This window comes from Heterocephalus glaber, unplaced genomic scaffold, assembly GCF_053883595.1.
Source record: "Heterocephalus glaber isolate CG9 unplaced genomic scaffold, H.glaber_assembly_v1.0 deba00000331, whole genome shotgun sequence".
In the NCBI taxonomy this organism is placed as follows: Eukaryota; Metazoa; Chordata; class Mammalia; order Rodentia; family Bathyergidae; genus Heterocephalus; species Heterocephalus glaber.
In genome coordinates this window covers 61,077,463-61,097,648 of record NW_028258142.1, presented here as the reverse complement: position 1 = coordinate 61,097,648, position 20,186 = coordinate 61,077,463, and the positions used below count along the sequence as shown (strand labels likewise).

The following is a 20,186-nucleotide window of genomic DNA, read 5'->3' as shown; positions in this document are numbered from 1 at the left end:
CCAAACACGCAGTTAAACACAAGATACATGTGGCTGCCACTGGCATAGCGGCACACTGTTTTACAGTAGAGTCTTTTAAACTTGCTCTTTTTTTAAAAAGTTAAATTTGGGATCTTACTATGTTGCCAAGACTGGTCCCTGCCTCCTGGGCTCGAGCAGTCGCCCTGCCTCAGCCTTCTGAGTAGCTGGGCCCACGGGCACACAGCGATGCGCTCTGCACAAACCTGCTCTATAAGCAAAATGATGTTTTCTTTCTAGTGCTGCGCGGAAGCTCTGGGTTTATTTATGCATGTGAAGTTTTCTACTTGAAAATTCAAATCTTTATTGTTAGCCACCGAGTTTGGCCTTCTAAAAAGAAAACAAGAGGCCCTCACTGGTGTGAAATCCGTGCTTGTCGGGAATAAAGCAAACCCGTGTGTGCCCGGGACACCGAGTGTCAGCAGCCGCAGATGTGCGTGAGAAGCGCGTGGTGCGCCCGTGGAGAAAGGACGGGAGGATGCACTCGTGGCTTCCACACGGACCGGCCCAGCCTGGGTCACCGGCAGAATCCACAAGGCCCGGGTCTGCCTGGGTGTGGATGCGCTTCCTCCCACCCGGCGTCCTCACCGAAGAAACAGCCATGGTCACCCGCAGCCCACGGCGAGCGCAAGCGGCCGATGGTTGGAGGGCGAGCACTCACTGCAGACCCCGTATCGCAGTTTGCAGTCTCTCGTTTCTCCCAACTCCGGGAGCTGCTGATCTGACACAGGGGAAACCGGAAAGGGCAGGGCTGCTGAGGAGGAGAGGTGACCGAGGAGAAGGCCTGGCCTGATAACCCGGGACTCGGGGGGGGGGGGGGGGGGGTCGGCAGTGAGAGGTGCCGGAAGGGCCAGGAGTGGCAGTCAGAAGCACCCGGCTAGGACACAGTGCAGTTCCAAGTCTGAGACAAGCGAATGTGCACAGGAAGCTGAGAGTCGGAGAACGGATGGATCGTTAAGGGGAGCGAGGGAGCAGCTGGAGAAGCGGGCTCGAGGGAGTCCACACAGAGCAGACAGGCAGGCCGGGCAGCTGCACCGCCTCAGGGGCTGTTTAAATGTAAGTTATTACGGGAACAGGCGCAGCCCCACGAATGCCCCTGCAGGCCCTGGGCCGCTGTCTGCCCACCCACTCATCCCACCCTTCCCGCGACTCTGAAGCAGCTCTGGGAGGCCTCTTTCATCAGTGTCCTGTTTGTGGCTGCCTCAGTGTCTGGAATGGACTTAAACACTTACAGCAATTTCTGTCCCATAAAAACCTAACGGTGCATCCTCAGCCACTTTATTCACCGGATCCGGCACTGTAGGAATTCTGGTTCTCTCCAAAGTCAAAATATCCGTGAAAGGGAAACAGTTTGAATGGATTGGGGACATCGAGGCAGCCAGGACAGCACAACTAAAGACACAGGAAAGAGGGCTCCAGAGCTGCTGCAGAAAGTGGCCAGGATGACGGGATAAGTGTGTGTGGGAGGAGGGTGTTCCGTGTCCTTCACTGTAATACATTTTTAAATGTAAACTCTTCCACATGTCTTGATGACAGCGAACATGGAGGGAGCCAGGGTGTGGAGATCCCAGGGCCGACGAAGAGGGGCAGGAAGGTGTCGAGAGCCGGGGTCAGATGGGAGCTGGGGCGATGAAGCAGACAGGGACTGTGTGAGTCGCCAGGGCGGCCACCTTGAAGTGCACTGTGCCAGGGGCCAGGACAGGGGACAGCACTCACTGCTTTCTCAGGCTTCAAAGCCGGAACCCCGGGGCCCAGGAGTCCAGCCTTCTGCCTCTGTCCTGGGCTTGCAGATGCCCTGTCTCCCGGGACCTCGCGTGGCCTCCCCTCCATGTGTGTCTGCTCTGCCTGCACCAGACCACCAGGCCAGGGCCCACACCCGTGCTTCATAGTCACCTAAGTGCCTCTCCGAGGGGCCCGCCTCCCAGCAGTCCCAGACACAGGGCCTAGGGTTAGATGTCCACACATGACCCTAGGGAGGACGCGGCTCAGGCCATGACAGGGAAGAAAAGGGGTTTGTGTTAGCTGGAGGGGCCCACGAGGACAGGGAGGACTCGAGGTGCTGCCAGGCAGCCTGGATAACCTGCGAGCAGAGAGGCAGAGGTCTGGGAAAGAGGGATGTCTTCACTCAGCAGCTCCTGGAGCACTGGAGGGGAGACAGGACAAGAACACAGGCAGATGGGATCAGCCCTCGCCTGTAATCCCAGCACTCTGGGAGGGTGAAGCAGGAGGATCGCAAGTTTGGGCCCAATCAGTTGAAGGGTTTGGAAGGCTGGGTATGGGGTATCAGGAGCAGACAGGACATTGAGACTGAGTATCCATCCAGGATTCCTCTCACTTTCTTCATCTACTAAGGGGAAGGTTAATGCCAGCCATGTGGGACCAGGGGCTGAGTCAAGAACAAGCGTGGATCCTTAGGGCTGCACCCATGGCTCCTGTCTGGAGTCCCCCAAAGTCTTGTGAGCACATAGATCGGGCTTTTGGAAGGGGACTGGGTCAGGGGGCTGATAGGCTTGCTGTTAGGAGGTGGGTCTGGTTGGGAGAGGCGGGGTATGGTGGGCGTGGCCTGGCAGCGTGCATCCCCTCCCTGGCTCCTCCCTTCTCTCTGCTTCCTGTCTCCCATGCTGTGAGCAGCTCTCTGCTACCTTTCTGCTGTGCTGTCCTGCCTTGGAGCCAGCCAACCCTAGCCTGAAATGCGAGCCAAAATAAGCCTCTCCCCCTTTCAACTGTGGGTGTCAGGTATGGTGTCTTAGTCCTTGGGTCTCAGTGACGAGAAAGTGACAGAGGAGATGTTTGGCACCAAGGTGGGGTTGTAGCTGTGACTACTGAGCCACGTGGTTCAGAAGCCTTTGGACCTGGCTTCGAGGAGTTGGGAAGGGTTTAGAGGGGCTGGCTGGAGAAGCAGCCCCAGAATGCTGTAAACTGTGCATGCTGGGAGAGTCTGGTCAGAGCTGAGAAGAGCAGATTGCTTGCTGATAGCAGTGCAGATGATAAAGGCTAGGCTCGGGAGGGTTCCGTTGGGAACAAGGGTTCCCTTGGCAGTCAGACTTCAGGCCGTGTGTGTTACGCTCTGGCAGAAATTTCGTCTACATTTTGCTAATGCCCTGAGACTTTGCAGGAGACTGAGATTAAGGGCAGCAGACTAATCTGGTGGAGGAAATTTCAAGTCAGCCCAGCATTCAGGCTGTGTTGTGGACACTGTTGGGGGCTTTTAGCCAGCTCTACATTGAGAATCAAGAGCAAATGGCACGGCTGGGTGATTTTAAATTTTGAGTTTCACCAGGAAGGAAGCTCCCGTAAAGATGGGGCCCGTAAGGATGCAGCAGAGGAGAGCTTGGCTGCTAGGAAACTTAGCATTAGAAAGAAGCCAAGTACTTAGCATAGGACAATAGAAGAAAATGGTTTAAGGGATTGAGAAACCAATAAGGCTCCACCCTTCACAAGCTCAGAATTGCTTTCAGGAAAGAGCCCCAGGTCACCCTGTTGGGGAAAAGCTGCCTAGGGAATTTGTTCTCAGGGATGTGGATCAGGGTTAGGATTAGCCTCTGCTGCTCTAAATTGCAGACGTGAGGTACTGTGTCTGAATGAGAAAATGACTAGGACGGTTTCCTGAGCCAGGCTGACAGAGCGGGGTGGGATGTGACCTTTGCCGAGGTCCCTGTCCTCTGTGTGGCTTGATCTCCCAGTGGCCAGACAGCACTGTTAGCTCTGATGCGTGGGAGAACCATGCCAGACTGCAGAGCACAGAATCGGGGCCCTGAACAATTGTCACCGAGTCCTTGTACTCCAGATACAAAGCACAGTCACCCACCACTGAGACGCCTGGGAAAATCTGCCTGAGGCTTAGCAAGCAGTCAGCAGCCCGGTGTGATTGTAGGGTGACTGACAAGTAAGGGTGCTGAGTGTGGGATAAACTCTCCCAAGGCCTACAGCTGGTGAGCAGGAAGATCCTGCCACCTGTGTCATGAAGAGTCATGCTGGAAAGCGCTGTGGCGCGCACACAGAGGGACAGCCGGCTGCCACCTTCGGAGTGAGGGGCAGTGCCAGCTCAGCAAGGCCGCCTGAATCATGGGGACGAAGCCTGTCCTCCGGCTGAGGACTCAGCAGAGAGGCCGGACAACCACTGAGTCGGACAGAGTAGAGAAGAATTGGAAGCAGCCGGGGAAACCAACACTTCTGCTCTCAGGCCTGGAGAACTGATTCTAGGAAGGTGGAGAGGTACGCGTGATAATTATGCTTAGGGGTTTGAAATCCTGCTTCCTTTTTCTTTGATGCTGGAGATGGAAGCCAGCAAGCGCTCTCTCTGCGCTCCACCAGGCGCCGAGCCAAAATCTGATTACTCAGCACAGAGTCAGGCATGGGCCAAAGAAACCGCCTTGCAGTGCCTTGTGTCACCAGGACCCTGAAACCAAGCTGCCGCAGAGTCCCAGCAGGTGATGGGCAGGCATTCCTGTTCCCTCTCCGCCCACCTGTGCCTCACCAGGTGTGACTGAGAAATACAGCTGGGCCGGGGATTTAGCTCCGTGGTTCCACTGCCTGCCTCGCAAGCGCAAGGTCCTGAGTTCAATCCCCAGTACCAAAAAAAATTAATAAGAGAAATACAGTGAATTTTGTTTCCAATTCTATTACAGTAAAAGGCACATTGCCGTGAATCTCCCTCAAATCCTCCTCCTCACCTTGAACTCACGCATCCCGTCGTCCTTGGCACTTTCTGAAGCAGCTCTGGAGCCCTGGGTGTCTTCAGTTACACCATCCTGGCTGCCCCGATGCCCTGAATGGATCCGAAACATTTCCCTTCCAAGGCCATTTTGACTTTGGGAAGAGCCGGAAGTCGCAGGTGCCAAATCCAGTGAATGCGGTAGACGCGGCACATTTTTATCTGGCAGAAGTTGGTGTAAATGGTTGATCAGTGAGCTGTGATCACATGATGTGCTGAATGTTTACATAAAAAATGTCTACAAGAGGGCCAGGAATTTGGCTCAGTGGTTCCTGCACCTGCCTCGAAAGCGAAAGGTCCAGAGTTCAATCCCCAGTACCAAAAAAAAAAAAAAAAAAAGGCAAGAAACACAATAAAAAAAAAAACTCTACAAGAAAAGACATGCGGCCACGAATCCCTTTCAGCATACTCAAAAGGGGGCCCAGGATGTAGCTCAGTGGTGCTGTGCCTGCCTCACAAGCACAAGGTCCTGAGTTTGAACCCCAGTACAGAGGGAAAAAACAAAAACAGAATACTCAAAGTGCCCCCTTGCTTTGAACACACTCATCTCATTGTTCTTGGCAATGTATCTTGCTAGAATTTTTTTTTGGTTCTGGGGATCAAACTCAGGACCTTGCACTTTCGAGCCAGGCGCGGTACCGCTGAGCTAAATCCCCGGGCTGGTGGCAAAGTATCCTTACTGTACTAATTTTTTATTTAACTTAAACATTCACTGTACCTTTCCACCACCCCTTGTGTACCTTCTCCTCATTCCCAGAACAAAAACCACACCCCACAGTCTCCATGGACAGCGGAGAAATGCTCCTTCCTTCATGTCTGAGTCTTTGAATAGAGTCAGAGGATTTCACATCATGCTTTTCCTAAATAACCCTCTTCCCCACAAAAGAGTCTTTCTCTGCTTCTTATTATGATATATAATCATCATTATTATTATTATCTTGATTTTGAGACAGGGTCTCACAGCCTAAGGCTGGGCTCGAACTCGTGATAGTCCTCCTGCCTCAGCCTCCTGAGTGCTGGGATTACAGGCATGGGCCATCACACTTATGATGTACAGTCTTTAAGAGAAAACACCGAGCTTACAGTTGATACCAACCATCCTGGCACACAAGCGCTGGCTCCTCCACTCTTTTCATGCCTGAAATGGCCTCGTGAGCAGCAGGTGTTTTGCTGTCCCTTCTTCTTTTTTTTTTTTTTTGGTACCAGGGATCGAACTCGGGTCCTTGTGCTTGCAAGGCAGGCAGTGGAACCACTGAGCTACATCCCTGGCCCTCGCTGTCCCTTCTAGGTACAACAGTGACAGGCTCTGTGTGCTCCTTCCTCCCTCCATCCATTGACACTGGCTACAAAGTGATGGTAAAGAAAAGAAACCATGCTCTGTAGATAAAGAAAATGGAATATTACTCAACCTTAAAAAAGAAATAGCTCATATATGACAACCTGGGTGAACCCGGAGAACATTATGTTAAAGGAAGTGAGCCAGTTGCAGAAAGAGAAATGCCATGTGTCTACTTAAACCAGGCAGTTGTGGTAGCATTGCCTGAGTCCCAGCCACCCAGGAGGCTGAGGCAGGAGAATGGCTTGAGTCCAGGAATTTGAGACCAGCCTGAGAAACACAGTGAGATTCTGTCTTCAAAAGGAAAATACAAACATAAAACAGGCAAATAGATAGAGAACGGTGGTTGCCGCGGGCTGGAGGGTGGGAGAAATGAAGATCGGCCCATCCAGGGCTGTAAGCTTCAGTTATATGTGATAAATACGTTCTAGGGAACCGAGAGCTAAGAGCCGAGAGCAGGCGTCAGTGTTAGCAAGACTGCGCCTGGACCTGGGGAGCTGGGGCTGCTCCTCCTCTACTAGAAAGACGGAGCGGGGAAAGAGGGAGGCGGAAGTCACGCTCAAAGGGCTTCTGCCTAAGTAGATTCAGACCCGGTTTTGTGTGAATGTTGAGAGAAAAGACCACAGAGGGCTGGGTAGGCAGGAATCCACCACCACGGGCTCCCAGCTCTCCAGGAGGCTGAAGCAGGGCGATCTCTGTGAGGGCAAGGCCAGCCCAGACTACACAGAGGGACCCTGCCACAAAAAGTACTTTCAAAACAGTATCAATGTTCTTCTCTCTTCTCCTTCTCGTTTCTTTACCAACTTCTGGCCTTCTGCTTTCTACTCTCTGTCCCACTGGACTTTCCCAATCATTTTGTATTCTTTCCTTACTTCCTCGGGGTATATGTAGCAAACATAAAGTTTACTTTCAGGAGAAACGATTTTATCTCACACCCAAGTGAGTGTCTAATAGAAAAACAAAGGACCAAACAAAAAACCAGGATACTCTATTAGACAGTTTCTTTGTTTTTGTTTTGTTTTATTTTTGGGTTGTTTTTTTTTTTGGTACCAGGCATCGAACTCAGAATCTTGTGCTTGCGAGGCAGGCACCGGAACCACTGAGCTACATCCCCGGCCCCTTATTTTTGTTTTTTTGAGACAGAATCTATGTAGCCCAGGCTGGCCTCGAACTCACGGCGATCCTCCCGCCTCAGCCTCCAACTGCTTGGATTCTGGACATGTGCCAGCCACCACACCTGGAAGAGTTTCTTTCTTAAAACTGTAAAGTGTTTTTATTTCCCTGGAAGAGAAGGGAATGTGAGCTGTCCTCTCCCTGCCCGAAGCCTTCCAGCTTCCTGGCTTCCCTCGAGCTCCAGTCATCTCTGCTCCCAGGTCTAGGACACTGGATGATGCAAATATGCTATGGCCAGCAGGGAGTTTCCACCCAGTAACACAAGCCAAAACCAGGCACAGAAAGGCCACAGGTGTGGCCAAGGCTGTACTGCCAGGGCTCCCACTCCAGGCCCTCTGCGGACCCTGAGAGCAAGGAAAGATGCCCTCACTGTAGCCAGAGGGACTGCCCAGGAGGCCTGTGCTTCCCCCTCAAGAACCGCTGCTTCCCTAGCGGGTCCTGGCAGCGTCTCCCGGAGCTGGCCGGGAGAACCCCGAGCTCAACACTTTTGGACGTATCAGAAGGCAGAGCACAGGGGCAGAGCCTGTGATCCCAGCACTCAGGAGGCTGAGGCAGGAGGACTGCCACAAGTTCAAGACCAGCCTGGGCTACCCAGTGAGACCTCATCCCAAGAAACAAAAAGGTGTCTCCAAAAAGCTGGGGTGTCCTTGACAGTTCCTGGCAGCTGTGAAGGCGGCCCCTAAGGCCTCGTTCCCAGACTTGCTGTCAGAATTCTGCCCCGCAGAGTGGTTTCCTTGACCCTCGGGTTGGGCAGTGCTCCGCGCCCCTCCCTCGGCTGGGGCAGGTCACCCCAAAGTCCCTCACCTGGGAGCAGTGCCGACCGGTGTTTTCCTCTGTCCCCGGTCGGCGGGGGGCGGCTCTGTCCTCATCCGCTTCCTGGGCCTCCGACCCTCGCCATCCTGGCTACTCAGGCGCACTGCACTTCGCCCTCTGCTGCAGCCCACAGGGCAGGGCTGGCGGCATTGGCCCTCCGTGTGCACAGCAGACGCAGGTCAGGGTTGAACCCACAGCCTTCGCGCTGAGCTACGTCCCCAACCTTTTTATTTTGAGACAGAGTCTTGCTAAATCAATACACTGCCCAGGCTGGGCTCAAACACGACCCCTCCTGGCTCAGCCTCCGAGACTGCAGGAACTCCAGGCAGGCACCACCGCTTGTGGCAAAGGCCTGAACCTTCACTCCTGGGGCACCCTGTGTCTCTGTAATCTGTCCTTTTTGCTTTGGGATGTTGAGAGAGGGAGAGTGGACTCCTCCCTCATACAACTAATTTTTCAGCCAAAGAGGAAAGGGATGAGCATCCCAAAGATTGAAAATCAGATTGGAAAGAAAATAAGCACACTTAGGCCAAGAAAATAATGCCAGGCAGGTTGTCAAGGGGACCTGGGATAGGACCGAGGAGGCAAATGTCTGTCCCTGAGCTGTTTGGTGGGACCATGACATAGGGAAGAATAGATAGGCCAGCCGTGGTGGTGCACACCTGTTACAGCACTGGGGAGGCCGAGGCGGGAGGATCACCAAAGTTTGAGGCCAGCCTGGGCTGCATAGTGAACTTCTATCTCAAAAGAACAAAAAACAAACAAAACGGAAAGAATGTGTAAATGCTGTGTGTTGCCTGGTTGGAGAGGCGGAGGTATTTGCATAATGCCCAGGTAGAATCCATTATCCAGCTGTAAATGCAGAAGAGCGAATTCCTAGAAATCCCTAGGAAATGAAGTCTCTTTCTCTCCTGTTTTCTTCTCAGACTTGCAGGGAATGTGATAGAGAAAAGGATACCTAATTTCGCTCTGAGATTGTGAATTCTGTACACTCAGAGCAACCCAGCCAAGATGGCTTAAATCTCTGCCATCCCCGGGAGGTCTAACCTGGTGTCCATTTCCGGTTCTGCCCAGCGCCTTCTCCCTGCCCCAGCCTGGTCCGGCTCAGGCCCTGCAGCTGGCTCGAGGAGGACAAGTGGAGCGCAGCCACTCCCTGGGAACCCGATGGTCAGGGCTCCGCCTGCCTGGGTGCTCCCAAGCCTGAAAGCTTCGGGTTCTGGTGAAGAGAGGGGCCCCTCCCCCCAAAGCAGGCCCAGGGCTGGGATGGAAAACTCCAGCATCCCCACAGACCCGACACCCCAGCTGGGTTTTTCCAAGCCCATTCGTGGGGCAGAGGCGGCCAGGCCAAGCGTGTGCAGGGTGGCAGTGCATGTCCTGCCTGGGACCACAGGGCTTGCTCTTTGCTTGTTTAGGAGCCTGACTCCACCACCTGCCTCTCGTGTAAACTCCTTGTATGTTTGCTTTTTCAGTTCTAGGGAAAATCCGAACCGCAGTGGGCAGTGCCCAACTTCTTATGGCCCAGAAATTCTACCAGTTCAGAGAACTGTGTGAAGAAAACCTGGTAGGTAACCTTCCCTGTCACCCCATCTCTCTGCTCCTGCAGGGCCCCCAGAAGAACTTGGGCTCAGCCTGGCCCCAGTGATGTCAGGCTGGTTCTGAACCTCAGTCCGGTCTGGCCCAGCCTCACCTGTCTCATGACTCCACTTATCTTCAAATTGAAAATATTTATCTTATACTTGTATCATCTTCAGAGGAAAAAGCCAAACAAACTCCATTTCCTGCATTTTTATCACTGAAAATTTTCCATTTTCCTGGCTTTCTCGTGATATCTCCGATTTTATTATTCTTAACCAAAATAAGCAGCAGCCCTGACATTTCAGAAATCATATTACAAAGAAAATCATTTTGGATGGTGATTCTCTTTCTAAAATAGCTGTCAATGGCTATTTTCTATCCCAGTTTTTGCTTTAATTCCCAGGACCAGAGGCTAAGGGTGTCACAAAGAACAGATTTGATCTTCCAAAAGAAATGAGTACTTCGACCTTTCTGGACGTGTAAAAATAAAATAAAGCAAAAGAAAGAAAGAAAAGCACCACTACCAACGATAGCTTTTTTTTTTTTTTGGTACCGGGGATTGAACTCCAGTCCTTGTATTTGCAAGGCAAGTGGCAAAACCACTGAGCTAAATCCCCGGCCCCAACGTTAACATTTTTAAGCTGATTCCAAAAGTCAAAGGGCAAGAGCTTCCTTGACTGAACTTTTAAAATAAAAATTGCTCCTGTCTCTACAAGCATAATTCCACAAGAGTAGTTTTCATGGCTCAAACATTGGTCAAGATCTAAAATATAGAAAATCAAAAGTGATTTATGTATGGATGGAAAGTCCAAACATGATTATTTGCAATCTGAACGATCCAAAGTATGATTTTAGGGTCTTAACTCTGTGTCACGGACACTTTCTCTCCCCACAAGAAATTTTGTTTGCAGGGACAAACAGGGACTAGAAACAACCCAGCTAGACAGAACACAATCAAAGGAAAGCACAAAGCATGCAGAACTGCTACTCTCCCTCCATTCCTCCTCTCCAAGCTTCTCTTCTTAGGCTGGCACACGCATGCACGCACACACGCACACACACACACACAGTAAACATATTAGTAAGTGAATTCAATTCAACAATATTTTATTGAGCTTCTGCTACGTGTCAGGTGTAGAAATCCTGTTAGTTTACAAAGTGCGGAGATCTCACAGGTCTCGTTAACGTGCCTCCTTGTCCTCTGAAAGCAGGAGAGCTCCTCATAAAGCCTTGTCGCTCACAGCGACCAATAGGTGCAGGAGGGAGTCACCAGCGGGGGCCGCCTAGAATGTCCTTGTTGGAAGAACTGCTGGATGGTTGGGCCAGTTTATTATGAATTAGAAAGTAAACTGTGCAGATTTTAAAGATGAAATTGCAGACCACATTTTTGGCAAGCCTTGGTGATTTCTAGGAAACTTTAACCTTGAAAGCCAGTTTCTGCTGATTCCTACTCCTATAACTCGCGTGGCTCTCACTGGAGACCACGGAGGGAACTACAGATGCTTTGGCCACGGACTTACCACTCCCGGGGGGGAAATGAGGTGGCCCGCTGGACTGTCCCGTTGGTGTGGCACTGTGTGTTCCAGATTTCTGGCCGGGTTCAGTCCTCAGAATGAGCAAGTGGAGCGAGCGCACCCGTGACATTATTCTCATGAGTTACAGAGGAGGAACACAGGCATGGGCAGAGCCAAGACTCGAATCCCAGTCCGACTGTCCTCACTCCCTGACCATTGCTGCTCACCCTCAGGGTGGCCTGGTGGTGGCACCACTAGGATCCACAGCTGCCTCAGAGTGGCCACGGTTGGTCAAAACCAAGCCCTTCTTTCTGGGCCTCCTGCTCTGAGAAGGACAGAAATAGTCGCTCTCCAGTATGAAACACGTATGACCACAGACAGGATTCCTGGCTTGGCATGAGTGGCAGACAGACGGCCTTTCCGGTATAGCTAGGCAGAAGCAGTCTCCTCCCCTCCATCTCTGGCTTCCGGTGGAGGAGTGATTGCCCGCCTGTGGGCCTCTGACCTCTCGCTGGGAGGACGGCCGAGCACCTACATCATTCTGTTTCCTAACACATCCGTATTGGACAACATGGGAAGGAAGGGAATCTCAGAAGGGAGGCCGCAAACTGCCCACGACACAGCGAAGCACACACCAGAAGACACCACAGGGATGGTTCCACATGGAACTACAGGTCAGGCACCCCTAATCCCGAACCACAAATGAGAAATGCTCCAAGCTCTGAACCTTGGGGCCCTGACATGACATTACAAGGGAAAATTCCACACGGGACCTCATGTGACAAGGCAGAGCCAAAAGGCAGGTGGAGTAAACACTACCTTCAGGCTGTCTGCAAGGTGAACATGAAACACTTAAAATCCTATAAAGTCCAGAATCCCAACCTCCAGATAGGGGCTATTCCACCCCTGTTGTCTCTTGCACGGGTGTCCCGAAATGATTTGGCCAGCAGAGCTGGTGACCCAGGCGACTTCATCGAGCTTCAGAACAGGAACAGTTTAGTTTTTAGTGCCCAAGAAGGGCAGACGTGCTGCGAGATCATGAAAGGTTTTGAGAGGCACCTTGTCCAAGCCATTATTTATCTATTCTGAACATCTAAATGCTGAGAAACGCTTTTTGTTGTTTACTAAATCAAAATACTCCAGAGAAGCCCTTTCGTCAACTCAGGTGTCAACAGAATGGAGGTTTTTTCCATGCTGGGGACGGGACCCAGGCCCTTGCAGACCCTAAGTGTGAATTGCACTGAGCTGCGTCCTCAGCCTCTGGGATAGACTTTGACACTGAACCCAGCACTTCAAAATTTGAGCATTTATTTCTTCTGATGAGTTTCAGGATTATGGGTAGTTTTAGAGCTCTACATTTATAAGTGTATCTCAATCTGTATTTATTTTGAGCCAGGCCAGTGGTGCCAATGCATCCCAGAGCATTCCTTAGCAGTTGGTTTTATCCACCCTTTATCAGCACGTATCTGGCATGCATCATGATCACACTCCTCGCGGGAGTTTGTGCATACACCGGACACATCCTAATTGCTTTGTCCCCTTCCCCTCCTGACCCTCTCTGCTTTCTCCAGCTCTTCTTCTCCTTCCCATTTGCAAAGTGGGAAATTTCCATTTTTCCCTCTATTCTGTTTTTTAAATCCCCTCTCCCTCCACTTTTTCATCTCTTGTCCCCCTTCCCGTTTGGAAATGATTACCTACTTTCTGTTTTCTGTTATTTTGCACTTTATTTATACTTTGGGTTTCTCATGTAAGAGAAACCATACAGTATTTAAACCTGTGTGTCTGATTTATCTCACTTAACATTATGGTATCCAATGACTGAAGCTTATCCTTCTTTATGACAGAGTAGTACTCCATTGTGTATAAACACCACGCTTAGGGATTTGTTTTAAAAGCACAAACTGGCCTCTTATTATTATTTGACTAAAGGTTCTCCAGTCCATCCAGGTACCTGGAATGCCAAGAGGTGACCGAAAGCAACACCAGCCAGGACCATGAAAGCCTTAACCCCTTCTGTAGCAGCGATGAGCAGTTGCCCTGACCCTTTCTGTCTCTTGATTGTTTTGGGGGGTTGTTTTGGTACCGGGGATCGAACTCGGGACCTTGCGCTTGTGAGGCACTGAGCTAAATCCCTGGCCCAACTTGATTGTATTTTTACTGGAGATGAAGGTTCATCCTTTCTGTCATCGGGATGTGTGGGTAGGGACGAAGACACTGCCCTTAAACCCCATGCTAGCAGATGCAGCATGTGGAGATGCTGTGCCCTCCCCGTGCAGTGTGCTGCTCCAGTCCACTGAACCTAGTCCATCTCCGGATACCTGTTCAGAGCAGTCCTGTGATAAATGACCCTGTTAGGAATGTCTTAACAAACATAGAGTTCAGGGGCCCAGTTGTGTACACAGTGGCAAATTGTGTATCTCACATGTGCAAGTGAGGGGTTCAATCCCTAGCCCCCCCAAATTACACACAGCACTTTGAAATAAGTGTTCTATGACTTAGCACTTGTCGACTTAGTATTCCACTCCTCGTGTCTATGAAAGCTAATCTCAATCCCGATTCTTGATCTGTTCTGTGCATAAACTTCTGTGTGTCATGGGCCCAGATATTCCACCCTAAGAGACTGAGCTTTCCCAAGGCAGTGGCTTCATGAAGTACGTATGGTGTGTGGAGCTTCATCCTGCAGTGGGTGATGCGGGGTTTCCCAGTGGAGGCCCCACCCTGCCCAACTGACACAACCTCTCCTGGTTCACGAGAGAGGAATTCCACAGCCTTGACACTGGGAACCACTGGCCCACACCCGGGAGGGGCAGAATGACCATCTGTGTCCTTGTTTTCCTCTCCTGTCTGGACGCCCCTGCCTGCCCCCCCCGTCAAGATGGCCTCTAAAGCCACCTGTTTTTTTCTTTCTCTTGTACAGAATCCTAATGCCCATCCGAGACCCACCTCCCAGGACCTGGCGGGATTTTGGGACATGCTGCAGTTGTCCATAGAAAACATTAGTATGAAATTTGATGAACTCCATCAGTTGAAGGCCAATAATTGGAAACAGACGGATCCTCTTGACAAGAAGGTAGAACAATGTAGATTTTGTATGGTTCACTTAAAAACCTGCACAAACCCCGGACCGTCTAAATAGGCTTTCGCATCCAGTCCTGCTGTTTACAATGTGAAATGGAGCTGATATCATATTAATTTCATTGTAATGACAATGTTTACAGAATAATCACTTGGGATATTATCTGTAATATGTTTCAGGCATATTTTTAAAGAAAAACCTGTCTTTGTGAATTGGAAAAATGGGAATGTGGCTTTTTTTTTGTTAATTAAACTTTAAGTTAAACCATTTTAGTCACTGGAAGGAACTGCCTCCATTTTGCTTTTTAAACTAAAATAAATGGCATCTTCAGTACATGATTCCATAGAGCAAGAGTTCAACTTCCTTACACCCATAAGCCGTGTTTCCAAAAGAAACAGGAAGCCCTGAGAAATAAGTGACTTTGATAATCATTTCGTAATAGAGTAATAAAAAGATCACGGTTGTGCAAGTCTGAAAATATACACCATGAAGTCTCACAGTCATCGTAAAGGTTGGGTTTTGTTTTCAAAAGTTATACTTTTGGTTGATTTGCCCGGGGGACTATTGCTCACTGCAGTCCACATGCAACAGTTTAGAAATAAAGACTGAAATTCTTTTACTTCAATTAAATTTCCACCAGGCTTCTGCAGGCATCCAACATCCGTGCCCTCGGGGCTCCTGCTAGGCATGACTTTTTTTTTTTAAACTCTTTGCTCTCCTGTGGCCTGAACTCAAGTAGTTCCAAGAAAGCCAACCTCTGTAAAGGAGGGGCTGCTATTCCCTTGGTGGTGGTGACCCTGCCTTTTCCAAGTGCTAATGGCGAGCCCCTCCACTTCACTGCTGCCCGTCATGTGCAGGCCCTGGGGTCAGTGGCTTCCAGGAGAAACCCAGCCCCGAGGGACGGGCTGTGACTTCGGTAGCAGGGATGCTGTCCTCGAGGTCCTCATTCTCCAGCTCTGTCACATCAAACTGGGGTTTTAGGGTCCAGTGTGAAAGCACAACTGATGCACTGTGCCCTCTTCCTGCGGGAGCCCAACGTTAAACCCCATCTACTTTTCTTTCATCTATGTGTAAAACCACCTAGCAAGGCTTTTAAACCCGGTCTTGTTTTAAGAAAACACTATGGGTGTACACACAATTCCCTTTCCAGAGCTGATCCATCTAACTCCCTGCTCCTTGATTATTCAAAAATCAGTGTTAAAAGTAGACTGTGCAAAGAAAGGAAAATGCCTAAAAAGTTTCCAACAGTCAGACCTTGAACAATATCCAGTTGCCCCACAATGAAGGCTTCAGTGTCTCACAGAGGCAGCCCTGCGCATCGGCATAGGTGGCCTGTTGCCATGCCGACAGCTGTCACTAGTTAGCTTGGCCTTTAAGGTTTTTGAACGCATTTTGGGGGTGATCATGGCTTTAGTGCCCTGTGAGCCAAGAGAAAAAGACTGAGCTGGGGTCCTGTTTGAACCTGGGGCTCTGCTCTTTCCCTCCTTCAGATGCCAGACTCCACCTTAAGCCCCTGAGGGGCGACACCAAGAGTCAGATGCTGCACCAGGCTTTTCTGCCATGCCAGGCACTGCGCGGGGACACAGGGCCCCCTGGCAGAGTCACTTGATCAGATTTGCAGACAACCCTCACCCTCATTTTTATAGACACACAGGCCATTTTATTTAAAATGGAAACAGATTTACGTGGACTCTGCCACAGCCTGAAAGCTTGACATCCTGTTCCTAAAAGTCCCATGTGGTTCCGCTGCAGCTTCCCCGCCACCTCCCTGTCCTGCCAAGGGATGGTTGGCCGGGCTAGCGTGGCACTGAGAATATCTGCCCGCTTTCCAGGTGGCTGTGGATAAGCAGAGTAAGCCCAGCAGACCTGGATTACATTTTCACAGAGCTGTGTCCCTCCTTGGGAGGGGAGGGGCCTGAGGCCCCTCGGGACTGCTGTTCCCACAAGGGTCCCTTAGGGGTCCTGCAGAGCAGGAAGCCCCAGTGTCCCGCTGTGGTGTCCAGGGCATTTCCGTATCTGTGTGTGATGTCCGCAGGGCCTCACCGCAGTGGCCTCGGAGAGCTGATGGACCCAGACAGCTTTGCAGTCTCACTTCCTCCTTTGGGGACAGGAGGCCGGGTCGCCCTGGGAGACTGGGGAAGAGGTTTCCAAAGGAGCCCACCTCCTGATGGCTCGCTGCTCAGAGCAGACGCCGAGTGCTAGATGCTTCTGCGGTGGCTCTCCTGGCCCTGGCTGGTGCCAGGAAGGATCAGGCTTCTGCAGAGAGAACCACACTCCTGTGCTGAGAGCCCCAGCCTTGGGGAATGGGTGCGTTTAAATTTTATCTCTAAACAAAGAGATAAATTTTGGTTGTTTGAGACAAGGTCTCTCTGTGTAGTGCAGGCTGGCCTTGAACTCACTATGTAGCCCAGGCTGGCCATCCTCCTGCCTCAGCCTCCCGAGTGCTGGGATTCCAGGCCTGAGCCACCAGGCCTGGCAGGAGCAGTTGCGTTTTACATCCCCATGCCTTGCCCTTGGAGAGAGCTAGTTCTGCAAGCCAACCTTAAGCTTCCCGGGATTTCTTCCCCTTCCCCCTTGCATCTTTTGAGTACCCCAATAACGAAGAAAAACTTATCCATATCACGGTACAGATCAGAACCAGCCACCCTCAGGGTTAAAGGCGAGGAGATGTGTGTGCGTGTGTGTTCCACCTCCTGACCTATCCCAGTCCTCCCCGCCTGTCCTGAGAAGCTGTGTAATGTCCTGAACCTTCTGCTTTGATCAGGAGAGGAGGGCCCCTCCTCCAGTGCCCAAGAAGCCGGCGAGGGGCCCCGCGCCGCCGCTGACCCGGGAGCGCTCGCTGGAGAGCTCGCAGCGCCAGGACGCCCGCAAGCGCCTGCTGGCCGCCAAGCGCGCCGCGTCGGTCCGCCAGAGCTCGGCCACCGAGAGCGCGGAGAGCATCGAGATCTACATCCCCGAGGCGCAGACCCGGCTCTGAGCGCCTCCGGCGCCGCCCGCGCCCCTCCGGACGCGCTGCGCGTCCGAGCTGCGCCCACCGCCTTCCTGCACCACCCATAGCTCCCCTTTCAGTTCCGGGCCACGTGTAGAGAGGCCACCTTAGGTCCCCGCACCCCGTCCTCTCCAGCACTTAGTGTGTTCCTACAGCTCAGCAATATCCAACAGGGTGTTTCAGAAACCCAGGGCGGGCTCTGGACAGACTTACTGTCTTCCACAGGAGAGAGATCCGAGGGCTCGATTCCCCGCCTCGCCCCCAAATGGTGACCCTTCCAAATACAAAGCAGATGGAGCACTTTACTTCCAACCTCAGAAAGAAATCAGCCATCTCACCTGCATGGAGGAGGGACAGAGAAGGGGGGACGAAGCTGGCCGTGTGGGGAGCCGCGTGAGCGCAGGGGACCCGCGCCTCTCGGTTGCACAAACCACCCGCGTCACCTCCATCCACGGCTCCAGGTGTCTCCACCAGCAGAAGATTGTAAATTCGATCTTTCAGGGAAATCAATCTATTCCGAAAGGCAATAAAGCGAAGGCAGGCTAGGCAAAGGAGGCACTGATGGTTGAAGATATTACATAGGGATTTTCTTTTCTTTCTTTCTTTCTTTTTTTTTTTGGTCCTATTATTCAGAAAAGCCGTAGTGTTCTATGGACTTCCATTGTGCTCTGTGTACTCTATGCTTGTGGCCCAAAGGGCGAAGGGCTGGTTCTCAGACCTGCCTGGCACACAGCTGAGCAGGTCCGCTCCTGAAGGCTTTCCAGAGCAGAGCCGGGCTTCCCTGTCGTCCTCTCGAGCCCTGTAGTTCTCATTTCGGGTCTGTTTTCTGCGTCAGGCTCCACTTTCTTTTGCACACAGTCACATGTTCCCCAGCGCAGGCCACTGTCCTATGTCCAGAGACTAAAATAAGCTTGCTACCCCAGGGGACACGCCCTGGGGGTCCCAGGGAGTGAGAAGAGCTTGGCCTACAGGGTGGAGAGATCCAGGTTCGGGGCAGAGGATGCTGGTTTGTGTTTTGAGCCACGACTTCTAGGCAGCGGGCATGGCCCGAGAGGTCGTGATCTTTCACCGCCCTCCCTCCTAGTGCAGTTGAAACCCTGAGAACGTGGCGATCTCAAAGTGTCCCTGGCGTTTTATGTCACGCGCACACCCTCAAATTCACCATCAAAGAAAGATTAAAAATACCAACAACAACATAACATCGGATATGCTTGCACCAGAAAACCTTTTTTGTTTTAATGCACTCTCATAGCCTGGTGCTAATTTCATTTTATTTATGAAATTAAGAGAGGTAATGGGTTCTGGGACAAATGTTTTTCACCGACATATTCTGAAACCACTAGAGAATTCGCTACCTCTCAGAGCCATGGATGCTTTGAGCTATCTTTATTAACAGGGCACAAATGTTTACGGCTGTGGTTTACAAGAAAAGGGCTACTCATTTATTTCAAAACCAACCGACCAACTCTTTAAGTAGGGGACAAAGCACCCAGAAGTGCTTTGTAAACCTGGAGCAAAGAGAGACCTCGAGTACTCGCTAGTTTCGGCAAAAAACACCCCTTTTCTCTAGGTGGCAGCCGTGGAAGGGTAGCGGCGTGTTGGAGTAGGTCAGGACGCTGTCACCCGGGTGGGCCTGTTGGTCACCCGCTGAGAAGGCTGGGAACTCCCAGGTCGCCCCCGGAAGCAGTGTCCGCCCGAGTCCATGTCCGCTCAGCTCCGGGACCCAGGGAGAGTTGAGATTAGATTAGGAAATCGATTCCTAGTGCGGGTCTAGAGCATCCAACAATATTTTCTTTGGAAACTGACGTAGCCCAGGATATTTTAAAGCGGGACAGGAGAAGGCCTATTTATCTTGTCTAAGTGATCGGTATTTGTATATTCATAAGCTATTTTTGGTAAGAATTTTAAACCTTTTAGCCAAACGCCTATAGGGTGTCATGACCTTTGCCTTTCTTCAAAACAGTTTAAATTTACGAACACTTTATAAAAAGCTAATTATTAATGTGAGACCACGACCCCAGAGAGGCTGCTTGTTAGCATCTGACCCTAAAACCGACATTCATGAGCATAAGCCTTTGTTACATTGTTCTTTTTGATGTAATTTGTAGAAATGTTTTTTAGTTCATAATGGAAAATGTGCGCGCCCTGAAAAATTACTTATTTTGTTTAACTTTGGTATAAAGGTGTCGGGCATTTTCTTGGGGAGGGGGGATCACAAAAGAAGCTTGTCTCCCACATCAAAAAAAGTTCAAAGAAATTAAGTATTTATTATATTTTTTGCAGATGTTTCCATACAATTCACATAACCTTTTTGTAAAGAGAGATGAAGAAATGGATTAAAGATTTTTAATATTTGAAATGGTAAATAGAACTAATTTATTTGTAATATATTTCTGTTATTTATAGATGTTTCCTTAGTGTTTTTCTGTGCATTACCCCTTTGATTTAAGCCTTACTCTTGTGAATTTACCATTTCTTTTTTAACACATGTCTAGATGCATATTTTAAATAACTGGAATGTAAATCACTAGCATATCTGAATTCCCAAATGTAATTTTTAAAAATTATTTTGGTTTGGAAAAAAAAGATTCACTTGAAAGCCTTCAGGTGGAGGGGTGGGGAACATTTTTATGGCTTTCTGAATTGGAATTTCACAGGCTCATTTACCTAGATTGTGTGTGGACAAAAACAATTGTAAATAGATGAATGTTTCCCATAATGTAAAAAGAAGAAATTAATAAAAGAACTAATGCACTGCTTTCAGGTCTGTGTGTTTTCACTTGACTCCCATTTCTTCCAAAATCTGAATAATTCTTTGCAAGGGAATAAACAATTAAGAAGCATTCATCCCAATGTTCATGGTATTTTTTTGTTCTGTTTTTGTTTTTGAGACAGGGTCTCACTATGTAGTTTAGGTCGGCCTTCAACTTGCCGTGTGGCTCAGCCTGGCCTCGAACTCGTGGCAATCCTCCTGCTTC

At 50.4% G+C, this 20,186-nt stretch overlaps 1 protein-coding gene across 24 annotated transcripts in view; it reads left to right on the top strand.

The window, feature by feature from the left end:
* Positions 1 to 19,967, top strand: part of Dlgap1 (DLG associated protein 1) — a 779,881-nt gene extending 759,914 nt beyond the window's left edge. For 14 of the 24 annotated variants that reach the window (XM_004853200.3, XM_087194445.1, XM_004853199.3 and 11 more), the window contains 3 exons: positions 9,524 to 9,615; positions 14,061 to 14,213; positions 16,984 to 19,967. In XM_004853200.3, coding sequence (XP_004853257.1) covers positions 9,524 to 9,615; positions 14,061 to 14,213; positions 16,984 to 17,196 — 458 coding nt within the window. In that variant the 3' untranslated portion in view covers positions 17,197 to 19,967. Of the gene's footprint in view, positions 1 to 9,523; positions 9,616 to 14,060; positions 14,701 to 16,983 lie in introns of those variants that run through there. The other 10 variants (XM_087194504.1, XM_087194507.1, XM_087194478.1 and 7 more) reach the window with 2 other exon arrangements.
* The last annotated feature ends 219 nt before the right edge of the window (positions 19,968 to 20,186 follow it).